This window comes from Balearica regulorum, chromosome 21 (genome assembly GCF_011004875.1).
Source record: "Balearica regulorum gibbericeps isolate bBalReg1 chromosome 21, bBalReg1.pri, whole genome shotgun sequence".
Classification (NCBI taxonomy): Eukaryota; Metazoa; Chordata; class Aves; order Gruiformes; family Gruidae; genus Balearica; species Balearica regulorum.
Window position 1 is genome coordinate 1,848,807 of NC_046204.1, and position 24,584 is coordinate 1,873,390.

At 38.1% G+C, this 24,584-nt stretch overlaps 1 protein-coding gene across 1 annotated transcript in view; it reads right to left on the minus strand.

Moving 5' to 3' along the window:
* PLCH2 (phospholipase C eta 2) overlaps window positions 1-24,584 on the minus strand; it is a 116,968-nt gene that overhangs the window by 11,877 nt on the left and 80,507 nt on the right. The window contains exons 8-22 of the mRNA XM_075773256.1: window positions 21,999-22,092; window positions 18,513-18,716; window positions 17,304-17,424; window positions 15,156-15,327; window positions 14,762-14,869; window positions 12,084-12,242; window positions 10,113-10,205; window positions 9,536-9,636; window positions 8,490-8,587; window positions 7,554-7,736; window positions 6,992-7,099; window positions 6,682-6,806; window positions 4,297-4,381; window positions 3,658-3,804; window positions 2,634-2,713 (exon numbers count right to left, since the gene is read on the minus strand). Coding sequence (XP_075629371.1) covers window positions 2,634-2,713; window positions 3,658-3,804; window positions 4,297-4,381; window positions 6,682-6,806; window positions 6,992-7,099; window positions 7,554-7,736; window positions 8,490-8,587; window positions 9,536-9,636; window positions 10,113-10,205; window positions 12,084-12,242; window positions 14,762-14,869; window positions 15,156-15,327; window positions 17,304-17,424; window positions 18,513-18,716; window positions 21,999-22,092 — 1,878 coding nt within the window. The remainder of the gene's footprint in view (window positions 1-2,633; window positions 2,714-3,657; window positions 3,805-4,296; window positions 4,382-6,681; window positions 6,807-6,991; window positions 7,100-7,553; window positions 7,737-8,489; window positions 8,588-9,535; window positions 9,637-10,112; window positions 10,206-12,083; window positions 12,243-14,761; window positions 14,870-15,155; window positions 15,328-17,303; window positions 17,425-18,512; window positions 18,717-21,998; window positions 22,093-24,584) is intronic.

A 24,584-nucleotide genomic window follows, 5' to 3' on the forward strand; every position in this document is an offset into this window, starting at 1 on the left:
ATAAACTTTAAAAAGCCCTTCACATACAAGCTTTCCTTCCAAATCCTTGTATTTTAATCACATCAGTGCACAGCACCAGCATGTCAACACCAGCAAACCTAAAGAGACTGCAATGATAATGAGAAGCAATAAGGAATGTGTAATAGACTTAGAACATGAAAAGGGAACAAAGCAATCAAAAAAACAAATCAGTGTAGTAGATTGGAAGCCAGTGGATAAGGACAGGTAGGAGACACCATGATACACAAGGGTCTTTCAGTTGTTTAAAACACTTACCAAGAAAATCTAATGTTCTCGAAATAGCTGCCAAAGTTTAAATGGGCATGTTGACCTACTGCAAATTGTAACTATCACCAGCCAGTTACTCATGAAGAAGCCAATAAGAGCAAATAAATATGAAAGGCTAGGTAAAGTAACGATTAAAAGAGAGATAATGCCTTGCAATAATGCCAAAGAAAATTCACGGTGAACTCTTAAAACATTCACAAAGACCATGAACATTGTCTCTTTCATGAGGCACTGCTATCAAGAGCAGTGACTTGGGAGCTGATGAAGTTAACCGATCAGTGATTAAGGCAGGCAGACCCAGTTTGTCTTTGATTTAAAAATCTCATTTGCCAGTGCATACTAAGCTACAGACTTTGACTTCTAATGAAGGATATGGAAATATTTGCTATCCTTACAATAGTACTGAGAGAGCAGTGCAGAGGACATCACCTGAAAGCAGCAAACAACTGAAGCATCATGAATGCAGACAATACTGGGAAGAGGAGGAGAATCTGCCTATTCTCCATCATTTTGACTAAGAATAGAACAGAAAAGACGAATTCACAAAATGGATGAGTAGGGCCGGCCCAGGCAGTCATCTCTTCTGCTGGATGCATACAACGAGATGCCTGCTTTCATTAAAGGACATAGGTGAGGGACACAGTCATTAATCAGATCAGTTCCCACTGGCCTCATATGCCCAAGGTTGAGCTATCTGACTTTCTTGCTACAAGCATGGGGAGTTAGATAGAACTATTCAAGAAAGAGCAATAGATCTGAACACAGGAACTCCAAAGAAGTTCATGACAAAGTTTAAAGTTGTTTGAATCTGTACCAATGCATGCATCCAGTAAGTGTCTGTAAGGTTACTGAGACAATTGCATCCCTAACTGCAGTCAGAACAGCCATGACTTAGGTCCTATACAGTTCCCTTGAACCCAAAAATATAGTCAGGAAAGATCTTAGCATTGAACTGTTCAGCCCGCCATCACTTTTCCCTGAAGCTGGGACTAAATGGCCTTTTTACCAAACCCTGGGTGCTAGCCTTTATCTGTGACAGGCCCTACAGTCCGAAATGAAACACTGCTCATCTGTTCTGTTCTGCTCAGACCAACACCAACCACCTCTCTCACCTAAAGCTTCTAAAGTCTCTGGCTCAGCAGAGCTAAATTCAAACAGATTCATAATGCCATCACAGGGAGTTTCAAGCAAGACTCGTAGCTCTATCAGGATGAAGCTATATCTGCTTAAAGGTTTTGCATTAGACGTCAAATAAAAAAAGCAGGAACTGAGCTAAAATGCCTGAAGTGACATTCTTTCCAGAAACAGCCCTTTTTCCTATAAATACAAAAAGAAGCTTTCCTAGGATTTCTCTCTGTTTCATAAAAAAAAAGTTTTTATTAAAATCTAGCAGTTTAAAAAGGTATTTTCCTTTTTAAGAATTGTTTTAATTCCTCTTACATGAAGAGCACGGCAAGAAAAGGAATCTGGATTCCCAGCCTGTTCAATGCCGCCTCCTGCTGACACTTGCTGATATTACAGCATGCTGCTGCAGAAAGCTCAGCCTGTCACTGCGCGTGGATATAAACTGGTTTTGAGATTCCCAAGGCACTGTAAGATACTTAGCTACCTGAATTTCATTGAAATTCATAGCATAGAAGTAGCTAAATCCAGTGCACTGCAAGGAAAGAAGCTATCTCATTTTCAGCTGGCCTAGGAAAAGTTTGAAGTTAGGGCTGTACTTTAAGCGTGGAGTTATTCGTGTGAATTTAACTGTAGCACCTAGATAGTTGTATTTTTCATGCATGTGAAGCAAATACATTCTTAATAACAGCTAAGCAGTGAAAATAAGTCCAACAACTATTACAAGGATCATCTTTTCTCTGCATTTTAAGTGTTATTATGGAAAAATCCCAAAGCAAATAACCCTTAAGTATTTAATTAAATTTATAACGTGAAAGCATCAGGCAGACAGAGCCTTTATCGAGTAAGCTTTGCAGGCAACAAGCACTCACAGTTCAGGTGTATAACCTTTTGTTCAGCAAGGTGCTCTTACTGTACTGGACACAGCCATCCTTAGTTCTATAAGTGTGTGCATGCTGCAATGACATAACCTTCCCTTATGGCTCCCTCAAAAAGGCACTGCAAGAATCTCTTTTTATAACTTTCCCTACGATTTGCCTTTACCTCCATGTACATTCAGAAAGATCTCAGGCTACCATGAGAATCACAGAGATGAAGTTTACTGTAGTTGAACAAATACATTAACTTGGAGCTTCACCCACTGGGCTTCCCTAGTGTGACACAAAATCCTGGCCGTCTGTTTACATATGCAAGCTGTATTATGCTACGCTGAAGGCACTCACCTTACCACAGATGTCGTTAATAGCCACATGAACAAAGATGGATGCCTCTTCTATACCTTCCAGGTACACATGTCGGTAACCTGAAACAGAGGGAACAAAGCTGACAAGGAGTTGAAACCGATGATAGGAAGAGCATCTAAAGACTTTCCTTCTGTAAACAGCAAAAGGAATTAACTGCTTTTTTCCCAGCTCCTCCCCTCAATACGCATCCAGGTTTGTGCATCACCTAGATACACTCAGTTATCTAAGAGTCACACCAAACTTAACTGCCATTTCTTCTCGTCCCTTTTATTTTATAAAAGGGCCATGTCCTGATTTTTCCCATGTCCATTATTGCTGCTGTCACTTCATGACAAAATTAATTACATTCTCTCCTGGGGACTTACAGTCCATTATTAATACTGCAAACATTTCAACCAAGTTCATTTTATTGAGACTGGGTGTTTGTTTTCAATCTTAAACACAAACTTTTTTCTTTACTTTGAAAGAAAAGAAAAATATACACAGAAGAAGCTTTAATGTGAAAGAAGACTGAATTGAAAACAGAAATAGGAAACTGACAGAAAATGGCATTTAATAACCTGGATCCCATGATTAGAATAGGGAGCTACCTGTTCTATATTAAACTATTTCTGATAGTAATAAGACCAGTCAAAACTCTAGTGTATTTCAAAAACTGATATGAAGAAAATGGAGGAAAAAGCAGAATGAGAGAAGACGAGTAAAATTCAAGATTCTGTATGGTATTCTTCCAAGCCCACAATATTTAGCCATCCTGCTTAATAATCTTACCGATTTTTTAAAAATCTAGTACCATAGAGTTAATTGATTTAGTCTTCATCATCATATAAGTTCATAGTGGACCAAGGTAGAGAACTCAGGATCCAAATGCTCAGTCTCTTGTTCTAACTAGAAATTTCTGCAGCAGACACACGCACACACATTAATACAACATTGGCAGCTTCGGTTATCACAGAGGAAAGTCCTAGCCAACTGACTTGACATTTCACCATTTCTTTCTTACCTGGCATCATACTGCTGAAAGCTATTGTTCTCTGTCCAATAAAATCACGCCCAATTGGATCGTGATCCCACACAAGGAATCGAATCAGTGCAATCTCTGGCATGTGTACTGTGAACACCAACGTTTCCTCCCACATTGGGTTAAAACCTTGGAATGAAGGAATTGGCTTTTAGATATTTTGTTCACAAGATGCAAGAAGAAAGATGACTGCCTACATAAGGAATGCCTAAATGTCAGTGTCATTCTAGTGTTCCTAAAAGATTGATCATTGTTCTTGGAAAATCCAGTACTCCCACTCACTTCAGCAGGAGACACAACAGCACAAGAATTTGCAAGAAACAGAGTTGGATCTTACTTAAAGTTGGCCCTGCTTTCAGCAGGTAATTGGCCAATGTGACTTTCTTTTGACCAGAGCAAGCTCAAAATACTCTTCTCTCATACCCCAAGACCTGCACAACATATCAATTCAGTCAAGCAATTCAAGACCCAGGTCTGATTAACATCATGCATGCTTAAATCAATTCTTCAGTGCTTTGCCCTAATAGGCACCAAATTTCATCTGCTCGTATCTTTACGAAGAAAGCTTGCCTGAAAGAGAACATTTCAGCCATAAAAACCCTAAACCCCACATAATCTTACCATTATCATCAACTACTCTAGTTTGTTCTTTGAAGCAATCAACAGGTAAGCCTATAACTTCTACTTCCACAAATGGATCTATGATCTGGAAAATAGAAAGTAACAAATATTGAAAAGAAAGAGCGACAAAGACGAAATTCAAGCACATGGTTTTCACAATGGGAGCATTGTACATTATTGTCTTAATAATTATTGGTCCTGAGTCCTTCTGTAACAGATTATTATGCTGATGAGAGATCTCTGGCTAAATAATCTAAAAGCATAATTTAGAATAATCATGTTGTATGCATTTGTGATCATTTCTCTGCTCTATTCTATTTCTCTGTTCTAAAATGAACTTTAAACACTGGTCTTCATAGGAACATTTTATAACTTACTGGATATTTGAGTAAAAGCTTTTAAATAGATTCAAAACAGACATTATGATAAATATGTTCTAAAGCAGCAACATTAAAAAATCCCGACAAGAATCATCTGTTGAAAGTCTCAGTGTCATTATGGCACAATGGACAAGGCAATGGTCAAAACAAACAGGAGATACGAGTTCTACCTCTGGCCGATTGGCAAGCATCTCCTATTACTGCCTTCCATTTCTGGAAGAAAGTCGTCTTAGAATATAAGCTTGGAAAAGCTTGTCTTGAAGAAGGTTGCTGTAATTACCTAAGACTAGGAAGACTTTGACTTTGTGGAGATCTCTTTTAATTAAACGTGAACCTCAACTACATTACAAGTTCCCTGAAGGCAACAGTGGGAAGGACATTTTGGGGATTAGAGAGGAGGACCATGCTGGTGCAGAGTCTTTACATTCTACTAGGTAGCCACAGAGATATTCCTGTAACTGGCCTGAACCTCTATAACTTTTAATTAGTGTATAAGTATCTCTTGTGTTCTCTGAAAGGATGACAAGTTTTGACAGAGTTGAGTCGCAGGGTGACACCTCAGTCCCTATTCACAAGGAGTGGGTAAAGGCAGTTAGCTTTAAAAGATTAATCTGTGTTCTAGCCTGTGATGTGGCTCATGTAAAAACCTGTGCTGGACCCATTCAATTATATGTCATTTGAAACAGCAACCTGACACTCAAATCCACAATCCATCTCCCAGTAAGCAACACTGAAGATGAGTACCTATAATCAACTATTAGATTTTTGGAAAGCTCATGCTTTCAGATATCAAGAATATAGCCAATGTGATCTCAGCAAGAATGAAGAATCTTTTTGATGCTTGGGAGAACACAAATGTTCCTTATGCCCATGTCCCTGTAGAATAATCTACCACTAAATAAAAATCAGATATGTTAGATCCGGTTTTTATTGCTCTTTGAAAGACACCTTACTCTCAGTAGAAAGACTACACAGTGTATTTGTCAAACATCTTACCTTGTTCACCTAGCTCTGTTCTACAAAATCTTTTTGATAAGATAGAGTGGTCAGCACAACAAAGGTCTGATTTTTATCCAGTATAATTATATGCAAAGGAAACAAAATGAAACATGGAATTTTAAACACCACCTAAATTACTGTCACTTTCAACAGGGCTTTTATTTCTGAGGGTAGGGTTATGTAGTCTAGATACCTGACCTAGCTCAGACACTGACAGCAATCAAATCAGGGAGCACAGGAAATTGGGTAGGACGAGCCAAGCCTTCAAGTGCTTGGCTGGAGGTTAAACTTCCCTTGTTCAGGGTTCAACTAACTGCAAGTTTGGTGTCTGGACAGATTGGGTGCAGATAATTTCTTAAGATTATTTAGGGATTTTATCTTAACAGTGTTAATTTTCCTATATATTGTTGGCTCCTGACATGGGGAGTAAGTTCATATGTTTTGCAGGCACTTCTAGAGTAATCACTTAAAACGTGACTGACTGCAGTTGTAGGGAACTGGATTCATGGGCACAAGTAGTTTTTCTTCCATGATTATGTTTTGCATGAGCTAATTCCCCTACTATTCAGGATAAAATGGAATTTTATCTTCTGAAATACGAGTGCAATCTGAATTAGAACAAATTCCATGCTATTGCGTATGTGATATTAATAAAGACAGAAATAAAGAAATTGAAATGGAAATAAATTAATTTAAACATAGATAGGTTCACTAAGCCTGAGTTTAGAGTACTATTTTAAGTAGAAACTCATCATGATGAGCTTATTGGCCCTTTTTTGCTTCTCCTGGAGGAACTGTATTGACAGTTGGAGGAAAAACATTAAACCATTGCTGTGATGCTTAGAAGTGAAGAAAAACACCTAAAGAGCTAAGATGCTAATGACCTAATTTATTCATGTTCTATGCCTCCTGACAGATAACTGCACGAAGTTAAATCCTCATCCTTAGCCCAGCCAATATGGAAAAAACCTCCAACGCACAAGAACAATCATGTATTGTCCCGTACCTCTCCTCTGTCTCCCAACATGGAATCACGTGGTTTTGGGAGTTGTTGACCACTGATAATTCTTAGAACCAGCTGTTTCTTCAATTGACCAGGCAGTGGGTCTTCAGAATTTGGATTAAAGACACCTGTAAGAATGAGAAGTCACACAACGTGAAAGAAGTGCAATTTTGGGGATAGCTTTAGTTATGAATACCTACTGGCTTATTTGCTTCTAGCATCAGAAATGCATTTTTAAACAAACTATAATAAGAATCCACACCCACTCTTCTCATCCACTAAGTGATCCACTTATTTTGCTCCTTTTTCTCACCTTGACACATGCAGTTTGGTTTGAGGACATAGCCACAATTCCCATTGGCACTAAATTTGGCCCGATTCAGTTGCAGCATTCTCCCCTCTGACTGGTAGTTTAGTGCAACTATTAAAAAAAAAGTAAAAGGCGATATTGCTTACAGAGTACATTAACAACATTCTTGTTTGTAGAACCAAATTAAACGAAGGACACCTAAATAAATTTTCACATTTGACTTCTTGGATGCAAAACCTCAAATGTTTTATGAAAAAGAATTCTCTTCTATAACATACATCCCAGCTTCAGGGAGTGAAGCTCTTCAAAAGAGTCTGAACTCTGAAGTCCTCTTGCATTTGAGAAGTTCATTTATTTCCATTTATCAGACAACTGCTTGCATGTAAGACACATGTTGTAGGTAATCTATTTAGGTAACAACATAGACAATAACAAGGAGGACTCAATTGTCAGTAAAGTTGGATGAACAGAGAAGTCAGAGTATTTTAAGGAGTGATTCTGGAGCTCCTATTGAAACACCCCTCCCAAAATAAAACAAAAATAAACAAGTTTTCTTTCTGCTCACCAAGCTGGCAGCCAGCATTCCAGAATGGCTGGGGATTGTAGTTGCTAGAGTCCACACGATAAGAAGATGGGTAGATGCGGGACAACTGATGCTGGTTGAAACGTAGATACTGTGCTGGCTTTTGCTGCAGTATCTGGTGGGCTTTTGTTTCACTGAAAGATGAAACCTGCCAGCTGGAAGAGACTACAAAGAAGAGAGAAGGACATTAGAGGTAATCTCCTTATTTATTTATTTATTATCTAGATAAAGCATTCAAAACTACATAGCAGTAGTTACTTACAACTATCAAGCATCATTTGAATACATCCCACTCAGAGGGAGCTATGCTTTTCTTGTATTACAGCAAAATCACTGTGCTTATCGGAGGAGTTATGGTTGGGAAAATGAAGCTGACTATCATGAAAGACTTCTGGCAAGCAATTCTCTGAATTCTGACTTTTAACTAAAACTCAATTCCTGTCAAAATAAGATGCAGAAAACTTAGAAAGAGGACTGAAATATTCTAGAAATGTAATGCTGATATTTCAACAGATTTGACTTAAAAATCTAAACTTGAGCTTGAGCTTGAAATGCTCTTCAGACCATTCTGCCCAAGAACATAACTAAGTCCTCTGATATTTCCAGGATGTAAGTGTTGTGTAGCAGCTTTATACAAGCTAGCAAAGACTATGTGTGTACTACTATCTGTAGTAACTTTTTCTCCTTTATGGAAACTGTCACATAACTCTAGAGTCACTTTGTGGATTCTGAATGGCAAGCGGTCAGCTACTTCAAAATAATATAGCTTTATTGTGTGCGGCTCTTCTGTTAAAATCTTTTCAGGGTTGGGGAGAAACAAACAGAAAACCAGCTTTTAATAAGAAGATACACAAGAACATAAACCTTTCAATTTCTTTGTATAACAATTATTTTCAGCAGACATTTAGTTCAACCTACTTTCAGTTTCAACATCATGGATGCCAACAGACTTTGTGTATTTCACCAGGTCAGAGAGTGCCCTGGACAGCTTCATTGTTTTCTTCTGTCGGTTTATCCTAGAAAGATAAAAATTAATTTCCCATTAATTAAGGGGTAAATTTTACCTTCCATATTTAAAAATAAATCATGGTAAAGAAATATAAAAAGGTGTTTTTCCACAAGGAGGTGCTTAATAGTACATAGAGCCTTGTTGTCAAAGCACACAAATTGTGGAACCAATGGCATGAAAGTACAGAGAACAAGTCAGTCCTGTTCTTATGTGTTAATGGCAGACATAAGTATTCACCTAGTAAGACCTGGTGGGGAGGACTCTAAATGGCTGTAGACCAAAGAGTGGAATATCTATTCACATATATATTTACTTCTCAAGTCAAGTGCTAAGGAAAAAACTTTTTTAAATCCCAAAGAAATAGCAAGAAAGTAATGGTCTGATCCTCCACACTTCCTTCAGGTTATCGCTAAGAATGTATCTACTAACCTCCCAAAGAAAGCTCCAAACTATCCTAGAGAACTGCTTGATCTGATTTCTTAGTTTTGAAGCCTGAATCTTAAGCAACCATACTGCAAAGAATCTTTGATGTCAGGATATTTGAAGAGGCAATTTCAAAAGAAAAATCAAAATCATCACCTGAATGTTGATGCAACTTCATTTGGAAAATTATGAAATAAAAAAAAAAAAATCAACTGGGGACCTGATACACTCTGCAAATCCACCTTAATGGATTCACTGGGCTAACAGTCAAATGGCCCATATGTCAGCTGTATGAGATGGTAAGAGCTCAAACCACAGATCCACTGTACTTTGCTAACTAGTCTGAATAGGACCAAGAGATCATTCTGATGATCTTGTGGCAGACATCGGATCTGCCCTTACACCAGATTTCTGTCACGTGCCTGCAGCCTTCAACAAATTGGCTTCTAGACCTAAGGCATATCTGTTTAGTGGGTACATTTGTGTAGGTATCTTTTTTAGAAAGAAAATGGCCAAATCACTTTTAACAAACCTGCTGTAATGTACAGAGCTCCTGGCTAAATTTCCTTGAGAATCCGAATCATCTTCGCCCTCTTCCAGACTTGTTGCCTTTTTCAATTTGCTTCCTTTTTTCTGTGCCACAAGGAAATAAAACCATATTATCATAACTGTCTGATCAACATTCGAGCAGCTGGATACAACTCTGCTTTGGTATGCCAGTGAGTATGTTACTTACAGAAAATGGGAAATAACAGCTTTTGTAATATTCAGTATTGCAGGAAAATATGCATGCACATCGGGAAGACTCCGCCCAGGGCCAGAGTCTTTTTATAAGGGAATCACAAATCCTCAGATAAGAAGTGCAAATGAATTTTTATGTTTTTCAGACTAGATCTTGGATACTTTTAGACCTTGATGTAAATTGAAACTGTTATGTACAATTATAACCAGATATCCGGCCTATGTATTCAGTCAACAGTCTGATAGCAAGCCTCTGCCGTGGACAATGCAATTCCGATAGTCCTCCCCCTCTCCACCACCATGTGCAAAGAAAAAAACTCTCCAAGAATACAATACTTAATGTAGATCTAATTTACTGAGTGGCTCACCTTGCGTTTAGAAAAACTGCCCATCAATGACCGGCTGTGCCTTTTATTGGTACTGAAGTCTTCCCCAGATTCCACATCATCCTCAAATTTATTCTAAAGCAAGCAAACAGAAAGAACAACGTAGCAGAGTGCTACAGACAGCATATTTGAACATCATCAGAAATAGCCTGGGAAGCAATACTTCCTAAAGTGTCAACAGAACTGGACCAGACCAATGCAGAATTTTTTTTTTTTAAAAAAAACCACAAAGTGAGTAGAAGACCTTGTATCCCAGCAATAATTGCCATCATTTTTGTCCATGGGAACTTTCAGAGGAGACAGAAAGTTTAAGACACAAATTTTATTTTCATCCAGGCAAAGTTTGAATGCCGCCATACCACATACATTCATTGACACCATACTGGTTTGTAGCTTAATATTTGAAAAGCATAGTTTAACAGGACTTCAGCCAATTACACAGTTTTACTAGGATACTCCATGGTAAGAAACAAAATTCTCGTAATCCGTAAAAACGTGTATACTTCATTGGTGCCACTAGTTTGTAATATGACCTTATGGTTTCATTGTTTCCTAGACAATAAAACAGAGACTATTCTGGTTAACACCTATGCAAAAGGATTCTTGAAGTCTTGGCCTTGTAGTAGATCTTACATGAATAACTGTCTGATACATTATGTAAATCATTAGGCTTAAAAGTACATACAAAACCCATGCCACAGAAAGTTTTGGGGAGTTGATTTTTGGTTCTTATCTAGTTTTAATCCCTGTATATCTGCTTGTTATTGGCAGATCTCCAATGTTTTTCATTTGCATGCAACAATCTTCCTAAGCTTTTTGTGGCTTATTACAAATTCTAAAATGACATTGCCTCAAGTTCATGAAGCATAGTCTGTGGGCTGAGTACCTTTTTATAAATAAGCATTAGTATAAAATTAAAATTCAAATAGAAATGCATAGAACATAAAGAACCAAGGGGAAAAAAGCTCAACTTTCATATGCACTTTTTATAATGGAAAATAAAATTATTTCTGTTGAAAAGTCATTTCATGCTCCAATTGCTGTGTGAGCAAGAAAAAAAAGCTTTGTGTATCTGACAGTGATGTTCACCTGGCATCATCATTAACTGAATGAATTCAGCTATGAATCTGAAGTCAATAATAAATAATTTATTCAGTAAGTTAATAAAACACAACAAATAGAAATGCTAAACACCTCTTTCTCCGAAGTCATTGAGAAAGTCATTGGACTTTGGAGAAAGAGATGTTTAGCATTTCAGTTTATATTTTGAAGGACTGCCATATTTCATTATTCATCTGCAAGAACAGACCATCCCTCTGCATCAAGTGTGAATCATAAAAACAGCTAAAATTAAAATCTCATTATTAGCAAATTAAAAAGAAGCTTCTACTAAATGGACATAAATGCAAAAAGTATTCTTCCTTATAATATAGCTTATAGATGTCATGACAAAATATTACAGAAAATATTACAGAAGATGGAAATGTGTTTTCTTCTATACTGAAATAGCAAAATATACAGTGGTCTGGGCAGCCATCCAAGAATGGAAAACACAGCTTTAAAATCCCATTTCCACATAAGTCAGACTAGGAACATGAACCTGGATCTCCCACATCCCAGGTGAACGTTTTGGCTATCTGGTTATTCTTGAGTTGTACTATCCTAGTTAACCTAGACAGGAGACAGAGACCTAATGGCAAATTGACTCCACAAAGTTCATCGTGTGACTCACGCTATCTTGTTTCAAGGGGAGTGCTGAGCATTCTTCAGTTTCATTAGTACTATGACAGCTGCAGACACCTCAGGTAAACCGAGCTATCCTTATTGCGGAGTCTCAAAACAGATTTAAAAGCCCAATTTTAGACAACCACCTTTGAAAGAACAAGCATTATAGAGACAAACAAAACAACAATCAAGTCTACAGGTAAGAGAAGTACAATAAACCATGTTCACCTTCTTACTATCTGATTTTAGACCAGCCTTTCCTGATGATGGTAGAGTGGTAACTGTAAAATTGTTTGGATCTTCACAGTCACGGATTTTGGACTCTTTTATCAGTGAGTCAAGTTTTTTCTTTGCTATATTCTCCACTCTTTTCCTATTAGTAGACGCCTACAAACAAAACAGAATCATTAAACCAGGTAGTGATGAAAAAAGTCTTAGTAATTCCAGCCAGCATTAATGCAAACTAAAATGTTATGTGCAAGGAAAAAAAATCCAAAACCCAGAGGTTCTTCATGTGCATAATGTCAAGCAGTTACCTGCAGCTCGGTATCAGACTTAAGGTAAGGTATGGGAGCATATGAGGCCCTGAAGTAGGTGTTAGATCTAGTGTAAACAGATTGTCTGAAGAGAGTAAAACTAATTCAACCAGTTCTAATTAAACCAAGACTGACCATTAGCAGAGCTATTCAGATGTAGTATCTGTTACAAGCCAATGATGTGCTGACATAGAAGTAGTTATTCCCACGGTGACTCCCCATACTGAACTGGATTAACATATGCTATGTTTTGCAGTACATATTTAGTAAAAACTCTGATCTATTCCATTGTGCTGTCCAATAAGCCATTCTTCACAGAAATTTAATAGTAATAGATATATGTGGAAACTCTGTATATGATATTTCTCTCACACATTGGGGCTGATGAACAGGATTTATATGCTATGTCAAGGTTGACTCTGCAGCTACAAAAGATGCAAGATTCTACTGGATGGAATGGGAAAAGCTTTAGAATCTTGATTTCAGCAGTTCAAGGGCAAAATATAAAAGAACTCCTGTGTCCTCCCTCTGTGTACATCACAGCCCATGTGAGGAAGTGAGGGAAACAAAAATAGAAATCCAGAGTTTTCTTTTTCATCCATGAGGCATAAACTCACAATCGCAGGTCTCTTAGGAGGTGACAGACTGTGTTTTCTCAGTAGGTCTTAAGAATTCCCAGTTAAATTTGTCATGAAAGAAGCTATGATTTTCTGAGCTCTTCAAAATTTGGCTTGGAAAGCAAACCAGATGTAGCAAATCTCGGATTTAAAGCATCAGTAAACCTCACAGCAAAGTGAACTGTTAGTACCAAAGACAATGAGGTCAGCAAAGCAATGCCTACTGAGCCTTTAGTTAGAATAATACACCCAGCCATAATATGTTACTACGTAATTTTACCATGAAGGATGACACTTTTCTTACTGGCATTTATCTCTCCATCCAATTAATGGAAGAAAAATAAACATTATTTGACATCTCTCTATATACAGCATATGTGTGGGCTAAGTTGAAAAGAATCATGGCAAAAGTAATTTCTAACAACGAGAGTTCTGCTAACATTTCTGCTTGTTCAAGCATCTAGATTAGGATCCTCTCAAAACAAATCATCTTTAAATCTAGAAATTATCTGGAAAACTTGCAAAATCAGGATCTCAATTACCACAGTGCCCCTGATTTCAGCAGGGTTGTCAAATCACCTGCTTGTTTCCTTTCGATATCGGAAACAGTCTGCCACGCCCGGGATACAGACAAAAGAACTAGAAAACATAGGAAAACAAGCTGGGAGATCTTTGTTGATCACAGTGAAGTTTCAAAGTCAAGAAATGTCCAATTCTCATTTTACTCAGTTTGCATAGTTCTAGTTCCCCTGTACAGTCAACTACATAGGTAACCCCCAGGAGGTTTGTAAAAGCTTTTGGTTTGGCTTTCAACTCATTTTTCCACTGTTCAAAATGCTCATGCCTTGGTTCCAGGCCTGACCTTATACAGGTGAAAGCCTGCTGGACTGAACTGTATCACCACTGGCTGTTCAATACCTTCCACTTTGAAAAGATGCATCATGTAACAAGAAAGTGTCAAAAACCATGAAGCATTAAAACATTACAGATCCCAGCTCTGAAATATTGAAAAATGATACGCTAAACCATAATAATTAAAAAAAACCCAAACAAATTATTTTTCCCCTTTTGTAGACTTATTCATAAAGAAGTTTCTCTTTTCATTTTAGATGAAAAGGATCAATCCATAATGAGGAAATAGCCTGAGGGAGAGAGGACTGAAATTGCAATCTCTCTCCAAGGCAATCTAGTTTATTTTATTAAATGGTTTTGCTGTATATTTTATATTCTTTCTGTATGATACAATGTCACTTGCCAGAAGATTAAAGTGACAAAAAAAAATTAATTTTCAAAAAGGATGAAGAAATAAGGGATTTTTAGATTGAAGCAAGCAGAGATTTAAATATTCTCCCTTTTTAACACCTCCTTACAGTAAAATCAACTATACCCAGCATTCAGCAAACCAAAGGAATGCTCTAACAATGACCACAATTTGACATAAGTAGAATTTTTTCTTTTCTTTGTTGCGTTTGAGGTGAAGAACACTATGATGCAATAAAGAATCATGAAATACTAGTATTTAAAATATTAAGAGACAAACAATTCCCAACTTGAAACATAACCACAAGAACTGGTGCTGCCTAGTATGCACTTTTGTCAAATCTGTCTCCATGAAGGTTTAGAACCTAAAAGAGTTGTGATGAATCCCAAAGATTAGACCACAACCACATTCTAGAGAACTCATAGAAGGTTTCTTCTCACTGGGATGGGAAAACTTAACATACATTCACATTCAAATGGTCACTTAACTTACATCTCCATTCATTATTTTACAGTCATCATCAATCTCATCAGCGCTGTCCTCATCAGAAACTTCACCTTCCTCTGCATCATCACTGATGTTGGCTGGAAGTTTCTTCCCCTAGAAGATAAAATGATTACACAGGCAGGTTAGCATGCAGGTCTTGCTATCAAACAGTTAAAAATTAAATAAATAATAAATTACTCAAAGCATGCATGCAAAAATAATAAATTATTCAAAGCATGCAACCAGAATTGAGAAGACATTTGTTCAGAACCTTAAGTACCACGTTCTTAAAGACTGCTTTTTGTAAAATGCTTTAAGTTAGGGTATAAGTGATAACCAGGCAGAGATCATAATCATCACAAACAAAAAGAGGAATGAAACAAATGAAGCAGGTTTTTACCTTAACCAGGATCTTTCCTTTAAGACTTGCTGGTGAAGGAAGCTTGGTAGAATCATCATTGTGCACAGAAGACAGATCTAGTTTGTCTCCCAGAATTTCTGTAAGATACTGAGCCATCTTCTTCTGCTGAATGACACTGCAATGGTTCTCAATTGACAAGATAACAGGGTACCTGGCAGAGACATAAGCAAGTATCATCAACTGCAAATTTAGCTTTTATCACATTCAGAGCACGAGGGTTATTAATGTCTGAGCCATTCCTGTAACAGGCATCACCACCAATGAAATCCACAGAGGTTAGATGAATTCAGTGTGGGCACAGGACCGATACCCCACTACTCACTCCAGACTGAATAGTCTGTTTTTGACAGCCACAGGAAAATTAAACTACTGCAATCTGATTTGATGCATTTTCTCCCAGAGCAGACTTTTCACCTTCCTACACTACCCCATTCTGACCTCCAGTTCCTATCAAAGAGATTCTAGCAAGCCATTCCTAAGGAAAACCTACACAGCCAGTGCCCTTCAGCTCTCCTCTCCAATCCGTCCTTCAGCCCTTCTGTACTCTCACAGGTAAAAGTAAATAAAGGTTCCAAGAACTGAAAAGATCCCCAAAGCGGCTTTCTCTTTACCTTCCCAATTCCAACCACCAAGTGAGAAACCTGTAGTGTTAGTTCTTCGATGAAAACTTTTCTTGCTAGCAACAGTGTCATACAAACAAGCCTGCAGATAAAGCCTCTTCTACAAAGACAGTAAGTATTATTTCTAGATTTAGTTTTATTGTTGTCATTTATTGTTCATTCTCCAGGCTGAGGCCAAGAAATAACAATGCCTGGATGTTTGAAAGGCAGTAAGATATGATTTGTGAAACCAATTCCAGTGCAGTTGGTGCCATGTAAAAGCATGCTGAAGATGGATTTCTGTTTAGAGATGAGGCATTTTTAGGATGGGCACAAAAGCCAGTATACAGTGCTGTTTTGTAGGGCTGAATTATGAGGGATTCATTAATTAAAACTAATTATGAATAAAAAGATGCCTATCCTGACATCTGGACCTCATTAGCTCCTCATCAGGAAAAATGAGGCTTTCAGCCAGACAATGCTGCAGGACAAAATTTTCCCAATTGATGACTATAGTTAAATTCCTAGCTTTGTCTGAAGCTAGTTCCTTAGCTGAATTTGAAGCCTACCAACAGCTATGCCTCCAGCCTATCCTGGGAGAGAAAACACCTACAAGTCTAAAATATGTTTCATTCAGTACCAAACTCTGACTGAGCATCAATACCTAGCAAGAAAAAAAGCCACCACAAATAATAAGTTGCAATGCGGTCCCCATTAACCTTTCTGTAAAGCTTTTAAGAACTGCAGCAATTTCAGAAGCATTGCCATATATTCTGCTGGCCAGCTTTCCTTTGATTGATTTATCATGTCTTCAGGCAAACTCCAAAAATTTCAGGCTCACAATAAGTTTACCTGGGCTGAAACTTCAGAGCAAGTTTAGTTATATTAATGAAGGCAGATGGACTGCTTTGGAGAAGCTACTGGAAAATTTTTACAGAGATAAATTATCTTTAAAAAAAAATAAAAACAGGTTGAGACTATAAATAAAAAAAAATAAAAATAGGTTGAGGTTTTGACTGTCTGCCAAAGTATATGAACCCTCCCATTGTACAATTCTCTGATTTCCTGAGCAACGTACAGGTAGGGAAAATAACCTATTTCTCTTGAACATTCTGCTTTCTCCACAATTGGGCTACTGTCTCTTTGTATTCCTTTGGTGCCTGACTTGCTTCCTATCCCTGGAGCAACCAAATGTAACCTTGGTATCACTGGCGTACATATCCAGAGAGATATGTGGTTAAACTGTCAGCCATTCACTAAAAACATTCACTGTCAAAACACGTTGTTCCTCTGGTCTTCTACAAATGGGATAAAGACAGCCCCACAACTATGTACAGAATGCCCCTACTCCATCAGGTTTGCCTTGTTACTTCTCTCTGAAGGCTTTCTCCCCACAGAAACAACTCAGAATTCTGTCTGGCTTACGCAGGAACAGGTTAGATTTTTCACTAGCTGCTTTTACAAGGATGCCAGGGAACACTCCAGTTTATAGCCCTGAGACTCAAAAGTTGGCAGACTGTATACATACTCATTCTTGATAAAGGCATATTTGTTGATAGTTTCAATCACATCTTTGAAGAGAATTTTGGAAGTCAAAGTGTATCCATGGTGGACAATTGGTTCACCGTCCGGCCCATCCCAGCAGTCAACTGTAGAACAGAAACAATGACAACCATCAGACAAGTAACATCTGGTGCCACCATCCGTGGAAGACTAGGAGACCCTGCGATTCCCTTCAGCAACCCAGCCAACACGTACCCAACAAAGCAGGGTATAGGTTCATTCCCACCCTTCATCTGTATCCCCCTCCTCACTGTGCTGAACATCCTTCCTCTAGAGAAACTTCCTGGCCTCGACATTCTACTGTGTACTGATGACTGTTCCCATTGTTTGAGAAAGCCCCAAGCAAAAAAGATCTCCTTTTAACAAGTGCTGAGGAGTATTATGACAGGAAGAGAGATGACATAACATAGCGTTATTTTCATTATGCTACTGCTGAACCTGAAAAGGAAAGCAGAGAATCTTAGCCAAGCTTGTCACATCACAAGCAAAGCCAAGACCTAGTCATCTCTAGCCCTCCTTGGATTTTGCTTAACCTTATTCTTGTTTACAATCATATTTCCATTAAATGTTTTACTCCTCTGAAGCATGTCCACAATCTAACCTGAGCAAATCATAATATGGGCCTTCTGAAAAATTGTGAAAACGCTTTGATGGTCAGGATATTAACAATGATTACAAAACAGGTACTGTCTCAGGAAGGCACTACAATCATCAGAAGGAATTTCACAGAAAGGCTTCCTGGTCACTGCAGAGACTGTCAACATTTTGCATAATAGAACTCTACTTGCCTTATCAGAAATATCAGCTTTTCTCTTGCGTGTAGCAGGAACTCTGCCATATTTGCCAGTTTGGTTGTCATACACTTGGCTAGAAAGTATATCCACCAATACATTCTACTGAATGTTAGTATCCTCTCCGCAAAAAGATTTTTACAATTTTTTTCCTCAATACCAACGACACTAGTCTTCAAATGTCTGCCTTATTTCCACACTCAAAGAAAATTTGTCCATTACATGGCAACATTATTTTGTTGTTCTTTATGAAGGGAAGACACCATTTTACTAGGCTTTTTTCTCCACCCAATTACCACGTCTTCTGCAGAAGTCATGAGTCTTCCTTTACCGAGGAGAAACAAAACGACAGAGCCTATTGATTATTCCTTTTTGATCTTTACCTTCTACACAACGACAGCCAGATTGTAGCACCCATGCATACATGTCCACCCTAGACTGGGACATCAGTTGATCTCCCATGAGGTAGGTATTATGTGAAGAGGTAATGAAATAGTGACTCAAAGGGTAACTCATGTCCTGATTCACTTGGTAGTGTTCTGGGTTGAATATGTCCCCTGACGGACTCCGCATGTAATTGGTGAAACCTGTAAACAAACAATACTATAAATAATACAGTTCTGTCCTTTTCGTTGCTGTAGCCTTCCTAAAACCAGCCTAAAAATGCACCCCTACATTCACCAACACATTCATGAACATGTAAGATAAATAAATAAATAGCACCACTACATCCCTGTTACAACTGTTACAACGACCAATTGTGATTATTGCTTTCAAGAAATTTCTAGTTGCTTTATACATTTCCCTGCTCTGCCGTTCTTGAAAAAATTATGTCTATTTAATCAAAACCTGACATTTTAGGCTTATAATTTTTGTCAAAAGACTCTGCTGGGACATTAAGTCACGTGGCATATAAAAGCCTCCAGAGATCCGCGGTCATATCCTGGCATTGCTCCTCAGTGAAACGTCTTGAAAGATATATGATATTGTACTGCCTAGGAACAGTTTCTAGTGGCCCAATACAGTTTGAAGCAAGAGAGATATTCTCCTCTCCTCTATTTCTCCTGAAAATACCAGAAGAATGTCAACACATATTGGCTTGTACAAGCAACAGTCCCTAATTTTGATATGATATCGCATGCACAAACATGCATGTGGATGGGAGAGATCTGCAGTATTGCATTACTGTCACTTTATGAGACTGAAGTTCACTCCAGGCTTGACACTGAAAAATCAATTATCTGTAGTACTTTCAATGATGACACCGGAAGAATTCATTTTCTGAAGTAGTGGGATGCTTGCAAATCATGCAGACAACATCACCTTGACAATTTCTGTATTGCAATTATCATTCTTGTTCAGAAGCAAAGTTTTAGCAAGTCATGTTTTTTATCTTTGTATGGAATTGCTGCTTTCAGATCACAGTATACATTTGTGCACATATACAGAGACACTTTCACAAGCCAGACTAACATTAAAAACTGTAACTTGCATTTCAAGTCTCCCCAAAATTCTTTTCATTCACCACCAATGAAAGACTATGATTTCCTGGCTTTAACAGCTGCTGACAGCGATGATCCTTTATTCGAAAGGTTTCTGCTTCAAGACTTTTAATTCTCCTGACATTTCAATCATTATTCCATAAATAAAACAGTGCCTGTGTAAAAATCCTGCCAAACTTCTAAAGGTCTTAACGCACTTTTTCTGACTGTGACAGACTGGTGCTTTGTTTCACTAAAGCTACACAAGGCAAAATAACTCCAGTCTTCAGAATCAGTCTCAGAATACTGGTCTACGGAACACAGAGAAATTGAGCTTGAATAGAATTTATGATAAAACGTCACCTTTATGGTAGTTCCTATAGGCTTTCCATTTTGCGTTATGTTCTTAAAGGAAAAGAGCTGATAAATACAAATAGCAGCCAAAACTTTTTGAACAATACACCAGTGCTAGGGAACCTCAGTCTAGCCTAATATTTGACTCTTTTGAGGCATATATCATGATCAACTAGAGAACCAGTAATACAGCTAGAGTAAAAACAAAAGACTAAGCAAGTCTGAGCAGATACATCAAAAATTGATAGGGTACAGTGTATGTCAGCAAACATACAGCCAATCATTCTTGGCAAATAAATCATTTCTTCAGTCAGAGGCTACAAGATTAATTCCGCACACCGCTGTTAGGGCAGACTTCGAAACAACGCTATTGTTTGCTTTAAGCACTAGTTAAAATATAGTATCAAAATTATCATGAGTTCACACTAACTGGATCAATCAGCCATAGGATGAAGAAATATGAATGAATCAAGATACTGTTGTCAGTGTGTACCATAGATCTCCAGTATTTACACACTCAGGAAAAGCATACTGACAGAGTGTTTTATTTTGATCAACAGAGGAAGGTAAGAGGCTTTTTGCAAATGTTGTATGAGCTAATTGTCACAGGCCAGTCCAAGATGCTTCATGATAAAAGCTGTCACAGATGAGGACACAAGGCAATACAGACACATGAATGAATATGAATGGACAAAGAACACTGTACTGTTATTTTACTGCTACTGAGGCACCTCTAAGGGCGGGCAGGATGCTCTTGTCTGGGCTGTACCAATTTGAGGAATAGACATACAGCTTCAGTTTCCACAGCTGTTGTATTTCAGTCTCCCTGGGCAACACTCGATTTGTTTTCTGGAAGACAAGAAGGATCTAAAGCCTCAAAACGACCTCATCTTCCACTTCCTCCTGTTCAGGAGATCTGTAGTAGACACCCAGCAGAATGTCACCCATGTTGGACTGCTCTCTAATCCTAATCCATAAACTCTCAACTGTTTTATCATCCATTCTGAGGCAAAGCAATTTTATAGATCAGGCTAGTTTTTAAAAAGTTTTTCTTTCCAGTATGAAAAACTACAATTGTTCGAAAAGTCTAGTCTTACTTTTCTAGCTATGAGAAAGACAAGATAATGAACCTGGTTATTCATTATTTATGTGACTAGCATTGACTGTAAAGCACCAGAAAATAAAAACATGAACATGTCAACTGCTACACTCACTTGGAATTAGTATAAGCTTTGAAACAGATTGAAAATTTAGTTTGAAAGTAGAACAGACCTGAATATATCCTAAGCAACCATCATTCCTTGAAAAACAAACACCAACACCTTACACAATATACCAGAAACTACCCACTTCTTCATGCAGTAAACCAAACTGAACTTAGATTTTGCCACTTTTCACTATGACAAGGCACCAACAGGAATGGACAAGACTGATTTTGAAAAGGTTCTAGAACTTTTGCACAGAATCTAATTCCTGAGGAATGTACTCTGTCCTTGGAGTCAATAATATCTGCCAGAATATTTATTATTTAGGGGAAAGGATTTAGAATCAGTCCTCAAAATAACAGCTACCATCGTGGTATGGCATCATTATATTCAGAGCGAAGCCTTTAGCAGCAGAGGTCATGCAAGCATGCTTCTAGACAAATTTAATCTATCAACCCTCTCCACATGTTTACTTTGGATCAGATCACTCCTTTTATTAAAACTTAAAGGATTTCCAAAAATACCTGCGGGAATGATGCAACTAAATTTGACTGTATTTTCCAAAAGCACAAATAAAGATGCATCCAGCTCCCGCTGACCCCCAATGACTGCTGCTTCATTGTGATATGTACCTTTAAAAACCTTCCAGAGTACCAATTTCCCTTCAGGTCTCTCAGCAAATAACAGATATTAAAAAAAAAAACTACTGACAAGCATACTCTACACAACATGACAAAATTCGATTATATATTTTGGAAACAAATGCAATATTCTCACAAGCAATTAAACAGTTGCTTTTTTTCTACAAAAGCTACACCATCCAGCTTACCATCAATCCCCAGAGCTCCCTCCTTCTTGTTCTCCAGGCACGGTTCAAACTTGGTGATGATTTCCAGGCAGTGTTCTTTAGTCACATTCGTCATCTGTAAAAGCAGCAAAAATGAAGTGTTAACTAGTAATCGCAGCTTCTATTAGCTCTTTTCTCTGTGTACAGATTAACAACTGGCCAGATTATCCACAGTGGTACTAAGGATTTCCAGTTACCCAGTGAGATTCTCACTCCTGTCAATCAGTGTCAGCTCAGATAAGGACTAGACTGCTTTGTGAAAAGTTTCTGTCCTATTGGCAGCTGCCTGATCACAGCCAATAACGACAGAGTTCTGCTTTGTAGGTCAAATCTGGGTAGAGTGTTATTAGGCACACAGAGCATCCAAACAGAACACGCTTTGTCACAAACCAATGGGATTTCTTCTTTTGTAGGATTACAGGATTAGTTTGTATTATCAAAGGGTTTTTACTTTAAAATAAAACAAGAAAATCGCTCATCTTTATGCAGTGGACAGAAAAATCAGTTACTAGCAGGGTAACAGAGAATCAGGACATAATGCGCTCAGAAAGCTCCTTGAGGAAATCTGCTAACTTCGAGGTTGCTTTGCATTGTGAACTGAAAAGGGAAAGCGTATAAAGGGAAATATATGTTTGTAAATGTTGCCGTTTATAAAAAAGGGGCATTTATGATAAGCTGTAGCTTTTTTTTACGTTGCAATGTTTTCATAATTCAATTTTAACATTATTTAATATTCCTGCTACTTACTATTGATTTATCCTCTAATTATTATCCTTGCTATTATTTAATATTCCTGTCCTGAGCGGTCCACCAAATCCTTTCCATTAGATGCTGTACCTGCCACATGAAAATGCAGGCCCTGTCACCAGAGGGGACTGCCAATAAAGTGACCAAGTTGATGACTGTTTTGGCAACATGGAATCTTTGCTCAGGGGGAAATGAAACCACCAGCATATCTGCTACCAGATCAATGCCTGTTCTGGGGGTAATTTAAAACCTAATAAATAAAAATAAAAGAGGAGGAAGAAAAAAACCCTGAGCCTTTATTTGCCCATACATTAGAGGTTTGCTGGGTTCAAAAAATAAAGCTCTGGAAAAACAGTTTTTTCTGGTACTGCTTCAAACACACAGAATGAACACTTGTTTTCCCTGTACATACTGTATGAGAAAGGGTAGCACTAGGCAAGGGAGAGAAGCCCCACAGGCATGAGTTGTCCACGTCAGTGATTAGCTGAGCTGATTTGTGTCCTGCGGCGAGTGCTCATTTTCCTCTCACCATCTGGAGGATCAATTGACCAATGAAATGGAAACATACCCCACTTATCTAAAAAGATAACTGCCAAAGAGTTTTTATTCATTCATTTCTTAGACTATGTTTGAAACTGATGAAGATTCACGACTTACAGGCGTGCAGCTTCAAAAGAGATCATGAGAGGAAAAAGGCAAAGACGAGTCAATGCATTTGTTCCTGCACTGACTGCGTCTTGCTGTCCAATTATTTTTCCTCACTTCAGAATCTTCCACAAGTCTCTAGATGAAAGACTGGAGGATCATTCAGGGACCTTAGAAAGTCATCCAGCCCAAAATCCCCCAAAGCAGGGTCAACTACAAGGTCACATCAGTTAGCTTAGGGCATTACTTAGTCTGGTCCTCAAAACCTCCAAGGACGGAGGCTGCCCAACCTCCCCAGGCACCCAGTTCCAATGGATGAATGTCCTCACGGTACAGATGTTAGATGCCTTGCTGTCTTCTGGTCTGCCAAATTACCATGTGCCAGAAAGACCCAAACTTGTTCTGACCAAGGGGTATTTGGGATAGGAGTAAAAGTGTTAGGCTTCCAGGTAGCTTGGTTACAAATATTCCTAATGCCATAAAGATTCGAGTTAGTGATGGAGGAAGCAGATCAGTGAGCATGTACATGGTGCACTATACACACAGAGATAGGAAACTTGTATCTTTTACCATTAGAAAATAAGAATATATCAACACTAGCGTACTTCTTTCATGAAAACATATATGAACTGTCAGAAAATGGACTCCTATCCTGCGCACAAGTGACTGATGGACAAAATTTCTAATGTGACTGATGTAGGCTAGCCCTCTTGTTAAACATAGTAACACAAGTGGATAGCGTTTACTGCAACACAGCACATAGTTCACTGGTATTTTGCTGAATGTGCATAAACAACTGTAAGCACAATGTATTGGTGCATTTCAATACCTGAAGAGCAGAGTTTATAAAGCTATAAATTAACATCTCTGAAGAGCTGTAAAATGTCTTGGATTCATGAGCAACATTAAATATCATGCTTCTCATTATCTACTGGCTGCTGCTGCCACCATCACCCCTACCCCATATTAATTATACAGGGCATATACACATTACCTGGTTTGTCAGACCAAACTACTTGGCCTGTTTCAGGTCAGCGAAATGGGTAAATAGTCTTTAAACCCACTCCAGCAATGCAGTTAAAGGACTAAGAGACAACTTAATATGTACTACTATATATCCTCAAAAAACTTTCCCAGACATTAATAATCCTCTCAGCAGCTCTTCAAAAACATAAC